General features: G+C 40.5%; 3 protein-coding genes across 3 annotated transcripts; 2 read left to right on the top strand and 1 right to left on the bottom strand.

Annotated features, from left to right (window-relative positions):
• The first annotated feature begins 720 nt into the window (after positions 1-720).
• On the top strand, positions 721-13,115 carry meltf (melanotransferrin). Its single transcript, XM_005923881.2, has 16 exons — positions 721-1,038; positions 1,662-1,816; positions 2,221-2,320; positions 4,975-5,157; positions 6,141-6,294; positions 6,407-6,474; positions 6,592-6,776; positions 7,986-8,151; positions 8,248-8,399; positions 8,884-8,980; positions 9,078-9,272; positions 9,587-9,740; positions 10,218-10,285; positions 10,413-10,573; positions 10,764-10,956; positions 11,395-13,115. The coding sequence occupies exons 1-16, from the start codon at positions 996-998 to the stop codon at positions 11,460-11,462; spliced, it is 2,142 nt and encodes a 713-aa protein (XP_005923943.1). The 5' UTR covers positions 721-995; the 3' UTR covers positions 11,463-13,115.
• A 1,112-nt stretch (positions 13,116-14,227) lies between these two features.
• On the bottom strand, positions 14,228-15,693 carry si:ch211-162e15.3 (protein NCBP2AS2). The gene is made up of 2 exons (XM_005923882.3): positions 15,554-15,693; positions 14,228-15,457 (listed from the first exon to the last, which is right to left on the bottom strand). The coding sequence occupies exon 2, from the start codon at positions 15,405-15,407 to the stop codon at positions 15,102-15,104; it is 306 nt and encodes a 101-aa protein (XP_005923944.1). The 5' UTR covers positions 15,408-15,457; positions 15,554-15,693; the 3' UTR covers positions 14,228-15,101.
• A 710-nt stretch (positions 15,694-16,403) lies between these two features.
• fkbp2 (FKBP prolyl isomerase 2) lies at positions 16,404-17,762 on the top strand. The gene is made up of 2 exons (XM_005923883.3): positions 16,404-16,970; positions 17,342-17,762. Exon 1 carries the CDS (start codon positions 16,527-16,529, stop codon positions 16,941-16,943), a length of 417 nt encoding a protein of 138 aa, XP_005923945.1. The 5' UTR covers positions 16,404-16,526; the 3' UTR covers positions 16,944-16,970; positions 17,342-17,762.
• The last annotated feature ends 204 nt before the right edge of the window (positions 17,763-17,966 follow it).

Here is a 17,966-nt window from a genome sequence, read left to right on the forward strand (position 1 = left end):
GCTAGAAGACTGTCAATCTGGCTGGGTATCCAGTTACAGAAGCAACACATTAACAAGAGAATTCTGAGTAAAACCAAAGTTACTTTCCCTAGTAACTAGTTACTTTGAAAGTAACGAGTAACTTGAAGTAACTGAGTTACTTTTGATAGAAGTAACTAGTAATGTAACTAGTTACATTGGGTAAGTTACTAATTTAAAGTAACTTACCCAACACTGCTTGTTAGTGATATAAAAGGCTCCCCCACCAGCATCAACAGATTTACTCACAGACTCATGCCTCTGCAACACTTTATTAATAAGTCGTAGTACTATAAATCCATCACAGAGAGACTTTTTTTTTTATCTGCGGTAAAAATAACTTTTGTGTAGACATGTGTATTTCTTAATTTTAAGTGAGATTTTAAATGCCCAACTTTTACGTGTAATCCTTACATTGTGGTCACCTTGTGGTAACAAGGCCGAACTGACTGCAACTTATGGAAAACGAAGGTTACAAAAAAACCCCCCAAATCATGTCAAATTTAGCAGTAAGAGCAGGTAAAAACACTTCTTGTTTTGTGAGTCAGTTACAACCTCAATGTGCTGGCCTGAATTCCTTCTTTCCTTTTGCACATCAGTGGAAAAGCACCACACTGATCGAGGAGAGGAGGGAGGGGGAAAGCAGAGGTGGGTTAAAAAAGACCTCTGTGTCCAGGCTTTGGCCTGCAGCCAGGCAGCGGCAGCAGAGACGTGTCAGACCTGGTAAACCAGGGAGGCACACTCCTTAAAGTCTAGAAAAAACTTGAGCTAATATCTTCTTTTAATCCCTGCAAGACACTATTATAGTTGTAAAACAGTGGAAAATACAGCCTTATACAAGCTTTGCACGTGGACTTTAAGCTGAGCCTTGGAGATTGAAGGAGGACTTTGACTCAGAAATCACTTTATAAAGCAGAGGAGAGGAGAAAGGAGGTTATTTCATCCAGCAGAGCGGAAACAAGAACAAGGCTGTGGCCATGTGGAGGATAGTTGGAACACTACTGCTAATACTACATACTGGTAAGACTGGCTTTTTAAAGCTAAATATGCTGTAAATGTATGAAAGAAAGTGCAACCGTTTTTCTTTTATATGAAAGATCTTTGATCCTGTGTTGGATCTTATTGAGTGTCCATGTACATAAAAACAATTTTACTTTTAGATTTGAATATTCTTAAGACTCTTAAGATTTAAATAATTTGGCAAAAAAACCCAAAATTAAGCAAAAATGATTAAGAAACCATAATGACAAACTGTGCACAACAACATTACTTACAAAAGGTTTAAAAAGTAGGACATTTACCTTGTACTGGTGCCTTTTGTATTATTACAGTTATTTCTGGTTACATCTTTACTAACTGATGACCAATAAAAGTGAAGCTATTTCTATGAATAATCCCCTATTCTGGAGGAATAACACTGTTCAGTCCTTATTGCTGTACCACAGAGAAAAATATCTGAGAAAATGAATGTCGTGTGTGCAGTAAAAATATGCTTCCTTTCCCATTTAGTAAATTATTTTGCAACCCTTTTTAGATCCCAGCTCCCATGTTGGGAATAGCAGTGCTGAAGCAGAATGTAATTTTTGTAAATCAGGTGGTGTAACAAGTTAATGCCAGAATAACTCCCTCTGTCTCTCCCTCAGTGTTTGGCCAAAGCACAATCAAATGGTGCACCATCTCACAGAACGAGCAGAGGAAATGTCAGGCCATGTCTCAGGCTTTCAGCACAGCCTCCATCCGTCCTTCCCTCAGCTGCGTCAATGCAGCGTCAGTGGAGGACTGCGGTCAGAAACTACAGGTAAGATTGAACTGGTAGGAAATCAAACTTGAAGCTTCCTTGGACCCAGAAAATTTGAAGATTGTTTATTTCAGTCATGTGGGACCAACAAGGACCCATTAAAGTTGATTAAATGCTCCGAGTACCATAAAGTACAGTCAGACTTCAGATAACAACATAAACCATGAACCAATAACTTGGTGATCTGTTATCAGCACAATGCACACTTTGTGTTTCTTTTTTTATGACAACCACAGACTGGGAGCTTCATGTTTATTTTAAAACCTTCATTGGTAAAGACTTGTTGTTGTTTCAAATATTTCTTCATTAGTTATCATCTTTGCAATGTTTGAGTTAATGAGTCATCCATTACTGCTGACGCCCTATGTCCTGTGTTTCACTATCATTAATATTTTTGTCTGCAGAGAAAGGAAGCTGATGCCCTGTCCATGTCTGCCAAAGACATCTACAACTTGGGGAAAACAGCTTCGTTTAAGATGGCTGGCAGTGAATCACAGGCTGGCTGTAAGACCCCAAATCAGTGAATTACAATTAAGGAGAAGTGATGAAGCTAGCGGGTTCTTAGCTTAGCTGAGCGCAGCATAAGTACAGGAACATGACAAAGTTTTTAAAAAAGGCCTTCGATCACTGCATGCTTGTTTAAATAATACAGAATAACTAGAAATGTCTAAATAAATGAAATAAATATTCTAACAACTGTTTCTTTGGCCACAGACAGACTACAATCAACTAACAAAACAATGAAAACAAAAGACACCCTGTTTCAGTTTTAAGGTTTTACATATTGGAACATTTAAATACAACCTCTAATGCAGTGGTTCTCAAACTGTGGTACACGTACCACTGGTGGTACGTGGGCTCCCTCTAGTGGTATACAGGAAGTCTCCAAAAACATTTTAAGATTAAATAATATACTATTTTCCGATTGAGGGATTTCTGAAAAATTTAAACCTACAGCTTTGCTGTCACTCCCAACATAAATGAAGACAAAACTAAATAGCAGTGACATTTGTAGGGTTATTAAAGTTGGACTAGCGGGTATATAATGATGTGCTATGTGGTGGCTAGCAACAGAGCTATGGTTAGCATAATATAAACGCATTAGCACAGTGAAGCTGGAGGATGAACGCTAACTTTTTCAACTTGATAAATGTTAACGCGAGGGTTCCCGATGGTTAGGGACAAATGCAGTTGTATGGTAGGATGCTGTAAACGGACCAGTCAGGAGACTAGTGAGGTTATCCATTCACAATATGACAAGTAGATATTGCACCTTGGTATTAAATAAATAAATAAATAAATAAATAAATAAATAAATTAATTAATTAATTTTAAAAAAACGAACCTAAAATGCAGTACACCCCATGATTCAGTGAACCATGTTTAGCAGCAACAACTGAACATAATCACTTTCTGTATAACTTTATCAGGCTCTCACATCACTGGGGAGAATTTCGGTCCACTCCCTTTTCCAGAGCTACTTCAGATAATTGAGATTTGCGCTCATTAATTTTTACACAGCTCTCTTAAGGTCGTGACAGCGCATTTCAATCAGGCTGAGGTTTGGACTTTGAATGAGCCTTTGCCACACCTTGATCACTTTTTCAGACATTCTGTTGTAAATTTGCTGCTAAGACACAGATCACTGTCCATGGTATATGGCCGATTCCATGACTGCAATAGGTCTGAACGGCGTACTGCACCCTGCAGTATTTGACAAATATTGTGTACGTTATGGCCAAACATCTCCAGGTTGGTCTTGTCTGTCTAAAGGACACTGATCCAGAAGCCTTGTGATTTTGTTCAGATGCAGCTTTGCAAATCCTAAGCTGTGCCTTATTCTTTTTTAGAGGAAAGAGGTTTTCTCCTGGCAACCCTTCAAACAATCTGTACTTGTTTAGTCTTTTTCTAGTTGTGCTAATTCTAATGAACTTCTGAAATTAACATGGCAACTGAGGCCTGCAAGCCCGTGATCACTTCTGAGGCATAATATAATGACCATTTGTCAAGTTCCTGAGGAACGTGAAAGCGGACCCTCCACGTTCTTATGCTATGCGACAGGTTAAGGATGAAATCCAGTAGAATGACACTCCAACCATGTATTCAAGCCCTAACCCCAACCTTATCCTTAAGGTTAACCAGCACTTTAATGACGTTGGATAGTGTTTTCCAAAGCGATTTAAGTAAAACAAAAGTACATGTGTGGATTCATTCCAAACGGTTCTCATGTTTCCTCATTTTTACGATCTTGTAACCTAGGGACGTGTTGGGTGCCCGGAAGAGTAATATATTGAGGATTTGTCATGTAGTGTAAAATATTACGCTTTGGGAGTGAGAGTGTGTTGTTTTTGCAGTTCCTCTGAGCATCACACATTCTGGGGAGAATTTGCTGGGGTACCCACAGTTGGGAAAATTGTGTCAAAACTGATGCTTTTATAGAGATGCTCACACTTACTGATGATCAATTAATCTAATGTATTTGATAAGGAACACCTGGCTGCTACTCACCCTCTTAATTCCCGCAGAAGCAGTAATGGTGTTTTTAGAGTTTCTCACACTATTTCTGAGTTTTGGCTCAGTTTGTAAGGGTTAGTTAATTTGTTGCTAATTAAACAAGGGTAGCTTGATTTCTCATAAAAAGCAAGCACATAGGCCTAAATAAACAGCATTACATATGAATAATGTTTTATTCATATGTAAAGGTTTTACTATTATTACATAGTAAAACTCAGCTTTTGTCACTCTTGAAGCTTTTATGACATTTTAAGCTTTTATGACTCTTCAAGAAGGATTATCTTCTGAACTCAGCGGAGAATATATCTCATTTGCTCTTTATATCATGTCTTTCTATTGAATTTATATCTTCTGGCTTATCTCTACTAACATTAATGCACAGTGTTTCATAGAGATAGCAAATGACCAAGTCAGCCATTATGTTTACCTAGGATAAGTGTGTTACATTATGACTGCTGTTAATCCCAACAATAATTGTACATGTGGGATATTTCAAAACTGATGTGGTAAACTATACTTTGATCCCAGATATCTTTTGGTCTCTGATAATACGAGTTCAGTGTCAACATGTCAGACACCATTTGTGGGTCTAGATTTATCAGTCTCATACAGCGGTTGCTAATACCTGTGCTTTTTTGCTTCAGCTGTCACCACCTACCATGCAGTTGCTGTAGTGAAGAAAAAAAACTCTGGCATCAATATCCACAATCTGGCAGGAAAGAAGAGCTGCCACACCGGGATAGGTCGCACTGCTGGGTGGAACATGCCCATAGGGTACTTGATAGACCAAGGCTACATGTCCGTGATGGGCTGCAACATCCCACAGGGTATGAATGACATGTTTGAGTTTTGAATATTTAGTCATTTTAGACAGAATACAACATGACAGGAACATAGTACAGCTAGCAGAGAATAACATCAGTTAAGTTTGTTTTATGGAGTAATCTTGAACAGGTGAGTACGGAGGTACAAGACGAAGTGACCAGGACAACACAGCCTATTAAACTGAAACACCAATTATTTTCACAGTTACATAGAACTTATTAATAATTGATCAGATGATAGCGAATATATATATTTATATATACACTAAAGGAACATTGTGTCATTTTAACTGGAAGTTGAACCTGCAGTAAAAAAATACCCGCATAGGAAGGTTATCATGATTAACATAGTGATGTGTGTTTTTAAAGTAAAAGCCTCCAAATGGTTGTATAAATCAGCGGTCTCCAACCTTTTTTGCGCCGACAATATTTTCACGGACTGGCCTTTAAGGTGTCGCGGATAAATACAACAAAATAAAACTAGTACCGGTACCGAAAAAAAGAAGATTTATTCATAACACACGTGAAAAGACCCAGGAAAACCGAGTTAACGATGAAAAGGATAACAGGGACAGTGAGAAAGGGCACTTAAAAAGAGAAAAAAGAAAAATCTCCTGGATCACCTGTTGAGAAAAAAAGAAGAGAAAACAAGGAAAAAAAAAAAAAAAACCAGAGCAACATACTAAACACAACACCATCGCATTAATCTAGCTAAGTATAAACAGCAGTAAATACTAAATATTGAATGTTGTTGTGCAGCAAGCAGGACCGACAGCACACAGTGTTTATTTTGGTACTTCGGTGTATGAACTCTACAGGAAAAATATTAAAATGATAATGCTAATAAAACTAACTGAGATTGCCTGCTGAACATTCAAAGTAAACTTTACACAGTTCTCAAAATACATATTCTTACAGAATAATGTAATACACCGGTTGCATGTCACAGTAACATTTCGTTGCATGTGTGTGTGTTTGCATATTAGGTGTTGCAAATTTCTTCAATGCCAGTTGTATCCCTGGAGCTACCCAAGGTGAGCCCCAGTCTCTATGTCAGCTGTGCACAGGAGATGAAAGTGGGCAGCACAAATGTGAGATGAGCAGCAATGAGAGGTACTACAGCTACGAAGGAGCTTTCAGGTAAACCCACATTCACACTCATTACACTCTTACACAGAAGATACACAGTTAGGTATGAGTCCAGTATATCTGTTAATTTGTTTCTATTTCACAACAATCTTGGTCTCTGTAGGTGTTTGGCTGAAGGTGCTGGAGATGTGGCCTTCATCAAAGACACAACTGTAGGGGAGAACACTGACGGTAAAGTCATAGTTAGTGAAGGGTAGACAGACATTAGTTGGTTATTATAGTAATTAGTTTCCTACTAAGCCGGTTTTATCATTCAGGATGTAACTTAACCAGGTGCTTCTTCACCAGGTCGTGGTCCAACCTGGGCAAAAGATCTGATGTCCTCAGACTATGAACTGCTGTGTCCTGATGGCACTAGAGCTCCTGTTACTCAGTGGAGCCGGTGCAACCTGGTCCCTGTCCCATCTCGTGGTGTTGTGGTCAGAAATGACATCAGTCCCTCTGTGGTGTTTAACATGCTGATGGAAGGCCTGGTAGGTCCAAACAAACCCTCCTTAGGAACATTCAGACATTAATGGCACATCAGTAGCACCTCAGTAAGCCAAGGGGTTATTTTTCTGCATTGTGAAAGTCAGAGCCTTTTTTCCCCACCTACACAGTATGAATAACCATTACAAAAAAATGTAAACAAAAAAACATTAATATCATTATTAAAGATGGTCACTAAATGTAAAGTTAAACAAACTACTGAACTACTGAACCTATTTGATTTTATAATCGGTTGAATACTACTACTACTACTACTAATAATAATATTAAATTGTATTTGCACTTTTCAAAACTAGTGTTACAAGGTTCTGCTGTCCAAACATTTTAAGTCAATTAAAAATCTTCACTAAAATTTGAAGGTGTGATTCAAATGTGAACAACTTAAAATTAATATTAATAGCAACTCCTAAAAGAAAAAGATGGAATTAAACATCATATATTCAAATAAACACACACATTTATGTACACATTTATGTACACATACCTAAAATTACAATATTCCTCCGGAGGTAGTAGCAAACCTGGGTGACCTTGTTTGTGTCTCTCAAAGGTGAGATTAGAATTGAAAATCAATTAAACCTGTGCTGTGCTGCCATATGTTCCACTTACTGTCTGGTTACGTGCTTGTCAGTTGTACAGATGGCTGGTTAAGCCTGAATCAATCTCCAATAATAATTTTGGAAGAGTGTGTTCTTCGACCATCTGAAGCACCTCGGTTTAACTGTACTTATGCTACTGACAGCAAATTACCAGCTTCAGTGCTAAAAGCACGAGTAATGGCAAAAGCTCTGTGATATTAATAAAACTCCACAATAGTCACCAGTTTAGCCTTGGTGTGAGATTGCTTACATTTCTTATTGCATATAGAGTGTGTGAGTGTGTTAGTGTAGTTAAGAGTTCAAACTGGAGGTTGGCTGTGAGCTGAAAATGTAAGACTTCACTCAAGTCTGTGTTAGAGGCCAACTGAAATAATAGCTTAGAAACACTGGCATATGGTTTATATACATGTGAACATATGGTTACCACTTGGCTTTCAAGTTGTCAAGTTTGGAATAAAGTGTAAAAGTATTTTAAGATATGGCAGGATTTAACCATCTTAACCTTTACATGTGATAATGCCTTCCATGTTTTATTTGAATAACACTCTAGTCATAGTACTCCAGTGTTAATTGACATTGACCTCCTGTTTGCAGCAAAAGTCAAACTTCCCCATGTTTTCATCGGCGGATTATGGAGACGGAACTGTGCTTTTCTCTAATCTCACCACCACCTTTAAGGCAGCTAACTCAGATGAACCCAAGAAGTGGATGGGTAATAGGTACCATAATGCTCTGAAGGCCATGGACTGTGATCCCAAAGGTGAACAATCTTTTATTAAACACTTCGGATCATTCCTTAACTTGCTTTAAAACCTATTTAACTGTCTTTACAACCGACAACTACCTCCCATGTCAGATATCCCAAATGCCCTGCGGTGGTGTGTGATATCCAGCGGTGAGCAGCAGAAATGTGCTGACATGAGCGTGGCCTTCCAGAGTAAAGGGCTAACTCCAAACATTAACTGTGTCTACGGGGACTCTGTGACTGACTGTATGAAGAAAATCAAGGTAACAGAAATCTCCCTACTGGTTCTTAGTCCCTAAAACGACAATAACTCAGATCATCGCATTCAGTTCCCTACAAACACGTCACGTAATGCAAGTGTTGCATTTACCTACTGCATAAAATGATATTGCCTGACTGAAAACCTTCACAGAGATATTGCCTAACATTTAGCTTTACTGAAATAGCAAACATGACTGTGTGGGCCCACAGTAGACAGCAAACCCACCCCTGTTCTACAGCCCACAGCATTTTTTCCTTTTGGGGCAAAACTGCTATATTAAGGATACATAATAGTCACATGTATATTGTCTTGTTACCTCACAACTAGCATGCACTTACGAATATATGTAAATATGTTACTTACTTATCTCAGACAGCTATTATACATCAGCCTGCAGAATACTTTTGTAGAAATGATATAAAAAATGCTTTATTCTAGCAGTTCTGGTATCTTTACTCCAGCGTTTCCTTGTCATGTGTTTATAGAACAAAGATGCCGACGCCATCACTCTGGATGGAGGTTATATCTACACTGCAGGCAAAGACTATGGCTTGGTCCCAGCTACTGGCGAGAGCTACACAGGTAAAAACACAGAGACTCCAAAATACAGTCACAGTGGTCTGGTTTCACAGACGAGAAGCAATCATGCAGGTGGGTTTTTTTTCTTTTCTTTCTCCAGACGACCATGATGGTTCCTCATACTACGCAGTTGCAGTGGTGAAAAAGAGCAGTTCTGACATTCGTAACCTAGACGACCTGCGTGGCCGTCGCTCCTGTCACACCGGATATGGCCGCACAGCTGGCTGGAACATTCCCGTAGCAGTTCTGATGGAGAGAGGTCTGATCAGCCCACAACAATGTCAGATACCCCAAGGTCAGTTTGGTGTGTGTGTGTGTGTGTGTGTGTGTGTGTGTGTGTGTGTGTGTGTGTGTGTGTTGTAGAAGTATGAGCTGATGTGGTCAGGAGGCAAATATAGAAAACTGTGAGCTTTGATAGCAGAGGCTGTAATAAAACTGTGTTACTTTTAGTTTCTCCAGTTCATTACAACCCTGATTACGTTTTTTAAATTTGAGGCACATTTATGGTCAAACTGTAACACCAGTGGAATGATCAAACACTGCTGTTGCTCTTTCTTTTACCTCAGGGCAGTCTCTAAATTTGCATTTTATGTTTCCCATGATGCTTAGCTGTTGGAGACTTCTTTGAAAAGTGCTGTGTACCAGGTGCGAATCAAGCCGGTTTCCCCAGCAGCCTGTGTGAACTCTGTGTGGGAGACGAATCAGGACAGAACAAATGCGAGAAAGGAAAAGACCTTTATGATGGCTACGACGGCGCCTTCAGGTACTAAAAACCCACCCCAAGCCCACTGCACCGCATCAGGAAATCTGGATTCATTCACTGAAGGAAGACATTTTTTACCCTCTTCTGTACAAACACTGCATTTCTTTAAGTCAGCGTTTGTTAAAGCAGCTTTGAGCAATATTTTGCCCTGACAGTGTATCAAATAATTTAAGAGGATGTTGTTAAAATATTTTCTAATATAGCAGAAACAAGGTTTTGTCCTGTTTAAAGGAGATTTTCCTTCCCACTGTTGCCAAGTGCTTGCATATAGGTGGTTGTCAGGTTATTGGAAGGTCTTTACCTTTCAATTTTCAGCAGTGGAAATTTCATACAGATCCAAATCACAGAAGCATTTCTGATATATTTGTGTATATGGGAAACATGCCACAGCTCCTCCAAATTATAAAGTATAAATTCTATTGAAGATTAATGCACTCACGCCACACTTGCATGTGTTTGTTTATCCGGTCGTTTCAGGTGTGTGGCAAAAGGAGAGGGAGACGTGGCGTTCGTCAAGCATTCTACTGTCCTCGAAAACACTGATGGTAAGACGAGTAACACCGGACTTTGAGATGCTCACCTTTAAACGTCTCCTATTTTAGGGAGAATAAAAAAAACAAACAAAAAAAACATGTTTACATTAAAGTCAGTCATCTGAATTGTGTTGTGTAGGTCTGCTGCCTTCAGATTTCCAGCTGCTCTGTCAGTCTGGAGGTAAAGCCGAGGTAACGCATTATAAATACTGCAACCTGGGCAGAGTCCCTTCCCACGCTGTAATGGTACGCCCAGACATGAACATCCATGCTATCTATGGACTTTTGGACCAAGCACAGGTAACGCTGTTCATCTGAATGTTCTTTGTGAGAATCAGAGATCCTTCAGAATAAGAGTTTGGGGATTTTTGGCAGTATGTTCAAGGATGCTCTGAGGTCTGAGAATTCAAACTGGGCATCCAAAAGCATGAATTACTCTGTCAAGCATGATTTTCCCATGAAATTTTTATATCCATGTGTTTCTTTGCAGACATATTTTGGCAGTGACACAGGTACTGCTTTCAAGATGTTTGACTCACAGGTGTACAAAGGTACAGATCTTATTTTCAAAGACTCCACTGTGCGTCTCGTGGGTGTTGCTGACAGAAAGACCTACCAGGAGTGGCTGGGCCAGGTCTACTTGGACTCGCTGGTTGACTTGGAGTGCAGCTCATCGAATGCAGGTAAAGCCAACATGCTAACCTCTGTATGTCAAGTCTGAAGCTCCAGGCACTAGCCTAGTGTAACATAAAGACTGGAAATGGGGAAACTAGTAGAAGTATGGCATGCTCACACAAGAGTTTAAGACAGATGATGGAAAATGAAATGAAACAATGCAGCGGCCTCTTTAAGTTGAAATGCCAGAGTGCAGTTGTCCTAAATTTCTGTCTTAAAGTTTGCAAGGAATAAAAAAATGCGTGCTTTGTATCTGATACAAAAAGTTCCACTGATGGACAAAAATAAACAGATTGAAGACAATGGAGATCTAGAGTTGAAGAAAACTTGTTCCAACTTAAATTTGACTAAAAGCCGGCCATCTGTCTCGGGGATTGCTTCATTAACATAAAAATAAGTCTCATGTACAGCCTCGCTAATATTTCTTGATCTCTCTCCTTTTCCAGTGGCGTCCTCTGTGTGGCTGCTGCCAACTGCCTTGTTCAGCTTCATGCTGACCAACTACTGGATGTAACGACAGCATGACAGGCCTACACGGCTACTCTTTTCCCCACTCCTTTCCCCTTTTTCGTTTTTCTGTATGCTCTCCTTTCTGAGACACAACTGTCACTTCTTTTCCTTTTTTTTTCATTCACCTCTTTTCACCACATTAATGTCCAGGCTTTAATTCTTCTGATTGCTGTCCACTCAACCCCCGCCACCATAAATGCATTCACTGCCCTGGGAGCCCTTTGCCTTTCTGTATTTGCCTGATTGTATGTTAATTAAACACACGAGAGGACGGCATGTCGGAGCTGCCTTCGGATGTGAGATGTAGTAGTGCTGATGCACAATGCTTCCTGTTTTTGTGGCAGAGGTATGAGTAAGCTACCAGTCGACTGTCAGCCAAATAGGGGAACGTGCTGCTGCCGCTTTGTTTACTAAAGGTGAGCTGCCATATCAGTGCATGTGCTGCCATCTGTTACTGTAAGTGGGTAATGCAGCACCGTCTCTCCAAATCTGGCTTTGCAAAGAAAGCGCAGTCTGACTTTTAAGCTCACGTGTGAGCCGTTAAAGATTTAAAACTGTCCTGACCTAGCCAGTTATAACTGGATTCACACCGGCTTTTTAGTTTCCCAAGGTTTCCTGTGAGTCCACAAGTCAGATTGCTGCTTTGCTGCCACTTGCACTGTAAATACTGCATATGAGCACAGCCTTTTTCTTGCTCCAGGCTGTCTCTACTGTAAGCTAATACCATATCAGTGAAAATGGACTAGTGTGACCTGCACACAGAGCTGTGCTGCGAATGTGTAATGACAAGCAACTCCATGTGCGTCCGTAGGCTGTCTGCTTCATGTATACTCCTCAAATGTTTAAATTTTAAGTCCTTAAATGATGCGATCAAGCCTGCACCAGTGCAGTGAAATCTGTTTTTTTCTTATTATTGATTGTAATCTGATGCATTTGATCGGGAACAGCAGTGTCAGCAGACAATACATGTTCCACCATCCAGCCATTTTCTGCACATTTTGCAGTTTATCCGTTTTTTCACAGATGGAGTGAATAAAACCAGCACAACCTGTCAGGTTCCAACAACTTTGGGGAGAACATGAAGGAGACACCCTGTGGTTTGTGTCGGAGGGTGAATGCGAATTTGTTTTTCTGGATGGTTGAAGTGACAGGAGTGTTGGTGCAAGACTTGTTTGGGTCATTTGGACTTTAAAACCTTGAAAAAATTGTTTCATTTCAAATTTTGTAGGTTTAGTCTGGTTAGGAAGGGGTTTGATTTTCCTTTAATCATTCCAGAGTGTGATCGCATGTCTTCCAACCCAAACAGCTCACTTACTCTCTCTTTAACAATGACTGTTTTTGCTCAGATTCACTGTACCTGTTGGATGCTGCTGCTGCTGCTGCTTGATGCTATTTCCTGTTGTTAACATGCTGATTGGATGTGTATTTTTCCTATGTTAAGAGATTTATTTTTATATGAAGTTCAGGTGCCATATCAGTGTATATGTACTGACTCATGTTGTCAGAAACCAATGCCTTCTCTTTCTGTGGATAAGACATGTATTTCTATGTGAAATGATGGAACATGTGACTAATATTTAGTTGCCAGGCCAGTGTGTCTGCACAAGTATTTCTAAATAAAGCTCTTTCTAATGAAATAAAGCTCTTTACTGCAAAATGCACTCTGTAGAGCCTTCTTTAAAATTGTCCAGTGTTTTTTTTTTCACTTTTCTGTAGGTGTTTCAAATTGTCTCTCCATGAGGATCTTTTTTGTGGCCACTTTATTAGGCACAACTGTTCAACACTGTTCAACACAAATATCTAACCGACTAATCACATCACCGTAACTCAGTGCAATTAAACATGAGGGAGGTGACCTGTTCAGGTTTAAACTGAGCATCAGATTTGGGAAGAAAGTTGATTTAAGTGACTTTTTGGTGCCAGACGAGCTGGTCTGAGTCTTTAGAGGCTGCTGATCTGCTGAGAGTTTTCCACACAACTATTTCTAGAATATAGAGAGAATGATCTAAAAGTATCCAGTTGGCAGCAGTTCTCTGGGTAAAAATATTTTTATTATTCAGGGGACAATAATTCTTCAGGCTGATGGAAGGGAGCAGAAAGAAAATAACTACTTTTTACAACCAACATTTGCAGCAGAGCATCTCTAAACAGATTACACATCAAACTTTGAAGCAGGTGGGCTATGCCAGCAGAAAACCAAATTGGGTGCCCCTCCTGTCCACTGAGATCAGGACAACCCCCCCCCCTCCCAAAAAACCAAACAAACCCAATAATCAATTAGAAAACAATGCCTGGTCTGGTGAGTCCAAAAATCTGCTGTGACATTCAGACGACAGGGTCCAAATTTGGTATAAACAATATGAAATTATGGATCCTTCCTGCCCTTATATCAAAAGTTCAGGGTGATGGTGGCGGAACGATATTGGGAGTTTTTGTGTGTGTGTGTGTGTGTGTGGGGGGGGGGGGGTTCTTTTTACACTTTGGGCCCTATAGGACAAACTGACCATTGCTTAAATGCCACAGCCTACCTGAGAATTGTTACTGACTGATGGCTGCTTCCAGCAGGATCAAAGACCATGTCACAAAGATCAGATCACCTCAAACTGGTTTGTTGAACGTGATGGTGAGGTCACTATACTCAAATGAGCTCCACAGTCATCAGATCTCAATCCAATGGACAACTTATGCCTCATGCTACCAGTAGTAGCAGCTAAGTGTAAAACTAGTGAAAGAAAAAACAAAACAAAACAAAAGGGGAAACAATGTCAGTGGCCTCCACCTGTAAAATTCCTACTCTTTTGGGGATAATTAGAGGGGCAGCAATAAGACTATTTCATTGACACCAAGGTAGCTGAAACTATAAAACCCTTCTACTACTAAACTGACCAAATCAATATCCCTGAAGTTTAATCAACTAATGCTGTACACCAATTAAAAAGTGTTCCTTTACTAACAAGTTATTTTCATTTGGTAGCAAGTGTGCTTTCCCTGATATGACCGGATTCCTACTGTAAAACTCACCCATTGATTGTGAGGTATAAAGTTTCTGGGCAATTGCGTCTCTGTACACCACTACAGCAGTTTAATACAATCAAGATGGGATTTAAGTGCAGACTATCAGCAGTTTTGAATTATAATATTTATTGATTGAGTCACATCTAAAAGGTCTTTTTACGCAGCACATCTCACTTAATATGAATACTTTTTTACTCTAGAAACACAGAGCCAGAAAAGGCTCTTTGGCAGGATGATGTGTTACAGACAAATGATTGCACAGTTCGCTACAAGGGATGAATGTCAAGAAGGCCTCATCAGAAGCCAATCTAAATCTTCTAAACAAAATGTTTTACTTAAACACAGCGTCCACGTCACCATCAGAAGTTTGTGGGAGGTAAAGAGCACACTTCAAGCTCCCACGTGTTTTCAGAAGTTTAAAAACACATTGATTTTTCTAACCACAGTTTGTTATAAACTGACCTTGCAGATTGCAAGTACAGACATTACCGACCACCTGAGCGCACCCTGATGGTGATGGTTCACCAGCACGCCGTCTCTGTGCCATGCTGACAATGTGCTCACACAATAGTTCTATTTAGTTCAAGCAGCAGCGTTTCGGTCACATCCCACAACCAGCTTGTCTTCTTCACTTCTTCACCTGCCTGGATCCGTCCTTCCAGCCTGACTTCACCTCATTCACAAACGTGTCTCTGACTCTCTTGAGGCGGCCACTGATCTCTCCCAGATCCCCGGGCACTTTGCTGGCCTCGTCCCGGACCTGCCGTAGCGTCTGGGAGCGCAAGGCCCGGTCCGAGGCGTCCCGTCCGGCTATCTGAGCCTTGGTGATAGCATAAGCTGTGATCTGAGCCGCCCTGCGAATCGGTCGAGACTCCGCCAACTTCTCAACGACGTGAAGGTTGTTGACGAGCGACGCTAACAGGCGAGCGAGCATTGTGGCAACTGGCTGTTAGCTTCTCCGTGTTCTCCCCGTGGGTTTCAGCCCTGTAAAGCCCACATACAAACCCATTATTGACCCTCGAAGTGTCGAGTACGTGGAGATGCAAGTTTAAGTACACAGAGAGAACTAGACGTACGTACCTCAGCTGAAGCAGGTGACCGCTGAGTGACAGTGGGTGACGTAACGCAGACTGTGGGAGGGATGAGGCTAAAGTCGGTTTCGAGCTCGTCGTTCAGTGTTTCTTAAAGAAACAGGATCATCAAACGACTGTTTTCTTGGATTTAAAATGTTTCCATTAAAATTCAATTAATTGCATTTCACAGAACTGAAAGCAGTTTTAAACAGTTTGCCATATGTGAACTTGGTTTTTGACTGTTAATGTGGACAGAGACTTGGCTCAGGGTTTCCTCTGCTGTCTTCCAGGGTAAATACGTTTTTACAGCTTTTCATACTGATTACATGGGCATTCATACCACAACAAAATACAACAAAATAAATACGCAGTTTATCCTATTTTTAAGATTTAAGACACACTTTTACTTTAATTTGTAATAAATAATTTGTAATAGAAAAAAATATTCAGCGTCAAAACACACAAGACATTCCAGATGCATAATATTAAATTTCCAAGGCATAACAAGTAAAGTAAATATTTCACAAATTTAAAAGGATGTAACTTGATTTAAGACGGTTGCTAGGATTTACAAGGCTGAATGACACATTCAAATTGGAGAATTACAGCCTTAGTCCTTAGACTATTTTCTTTACATTTCTGCTTTAAAAAAACAAGAACAACAACAAAACTGTCAATAACAGTAAACTACCGTCTTTAGAAAACAAAAAGACATATTTATATATATTATGTATAAGTGACAAGAAAAAGGGAACTTAGTCCCACACGGTACCGACCAGAATCAACCAACGTGAATCCAACTTCAGGTAATTTTTCCGGACGGGTTTTGTAGTAACACCACCCGGTAAACGACATCCGGTCGTATCTTACGTATATCCGCTTTCAAGAGCAGATTTCCTGCTCGTTTCTCATTTTGCTTCCCCCCATTTTTTGCTCGCTGGTCTTTTAGCTTCACTCTCGTCAGACTCGGTACTGCAGCCATGCGGGTGTACGTGCTGTTCGCGGTGGCGGTGCTCTCCCTGAGCCCGGCGGCGGTGAGTGGAGCCGAGAAGAAGAAGCTGCAGATCGGCATCAAGAAGCGAGTGGACAACTGCCCCATCAAATCCCGCAAAGGAGACGTGCTGAATATGCACTACACCGGAAAGCTGGAGGACGGCACCGAATTTGACAGTAGCATTCCCCGCGACAGGCCTTTCACCTTCACCCTGGGCACCGGCCAGGTGATCAAAGGCTGGGACCAGGGCCTGCTGGGCATGTGCGAGGGCGAGAAGAGGAAGCTGGTCATCCCCGCCGAGCTGGGCTACGGAGACCGGGGAGCCCCTCCAAAGATCCCCGGCGGAGCGACACTGATCTTCGAAGTGGAGCTGCTGAGCATCGAGAGGAGATCCGAGCTCTGACGAAGAAGAAGGACAGCTTTGAGAACGGTAAGATGTTAACACACCAGCCTGAGGGGCAAACAAAGTCTGCAGAAAGGATTGTTGCTTTCAGTGGTCATTCACCTAAAAGTGGCCCAGATAACATTTTAATAAGTTCAGATCCAGCTAGAAAACAACGTGCAGAGATTTTGGTAAAAGAAACAGCCTGACGGCGGGGTATCTTCTGCATTTTTAGACGTTTGTAAGCATTAATATCCTTAAAGCAAAAACACAGAGCTATATAACTAATGTAACTTATACATATGAAAAATCTTCGGGATTTGCTTAGGGGATGATGTCCTTGGACACACACTGACTGGGTTTTGTTTTGGTTTTTTACCCCGACTATAACAATATGCTCTTTAACTTTATTTTTCCAGGTTCCAGGAGATGCTGCGGCATTAAGTGGAGCCCAAGTGACACCTGATGAAGATTAAAAGGCAAATGTGAAAGAAGAGTCAGCAAAGCTCCTGTTTTCCTTCTACCAGCTTTGCTTTTTATGCTCTGATTCATTGAATTGAAATTGAGAAGATGCAAGAACTGGCTGTTTGTACCAGCTAAACTGTAGAGTGAGGGTTGACAGGAGCAGCTACGTCCTGTATCCTGACTGTGCTGTGCCGTCTCTTCATCTCATTTCATTTTAATTTTCTGTAAGCGGGTTTATTCACATCTGCACACTGTTTTTGTTATTTGGGGGGTTTTGTTCAGAAAATAATTTAGTGTGAAGTGGGAGTCGGGTCAGACTAGGATCATTTTTTTCACTGTAAGAATTTGAATTCTGTAATAAAATGTTTGTTAGTACTTTTCTTGTTTTGATTTCTTTATTTTTTTTACTACTTGAAATAAAAGGACTGTGCATATATTTTTTAGCTAACCCCCAGTTATTCTATTTTAATTTCAAGCAGACTTGCAATTGTTTTTTATGGTCTTTAGCAGTAGTTCTGCAGGCTTTCTGAAAGTCTTACTAGCATCCTGTTGCAAACATGCAAATTTTGTTTGCGCTAT

Source organism: Haplochromis burtoni, unplaced genomic scaffold (genome assembly GCF_018398535.1).
Source record: "Haplochromis burtoni strain Fernald_Lab_line unplaced genomic scaffold, NCSU_Asbu1 Contig_53, whole genome shotgun sequence".
NCBI classification, from domain to species: domain Eukaryota; kingdom Metazoa; phylum Chordata; class Actinopteri; order Cichliformes; family Cichlidae; genus Haplochromis; species Haplochromis burtoni.

Coding starts and splice junctions, on each gene's coding strand:
- meltf (XM_005923881.2), top strand. CDS start 996: ATGTGGAGGATAGTTGGAACACTACTGCTAATACTACATACTG. Junction 6,475..6,591: donor TGTAGGGGAGAACACTGACG/GTAAAGTCATAG, acceptor CTTCTTCACCAG/GTCGTGGTCCAACCTGGGCA. Junction 10,957..11,394: donor GTGCAGCTCATCGAATGCAG/GTAAAGCCAACA, acceptor CTCCTTTTCCAG/TGGCGTCCTCTGTGTGGCTG.
- si:ch211-162e15.3 (XM_005923882.3), bottom strand. CDS start 15,407: ATGCTCGCTCGCCTGTTAGCGTCGCTCGTCAACAACCTTCACGTCGTT.
- fkbp2 (XM_005923883.3), top strand. CDS start 16,527: ATGCGGGTGTACGTGCTGTTCGCGGTGGCGGTGCTCTCCCTGAGCCCG.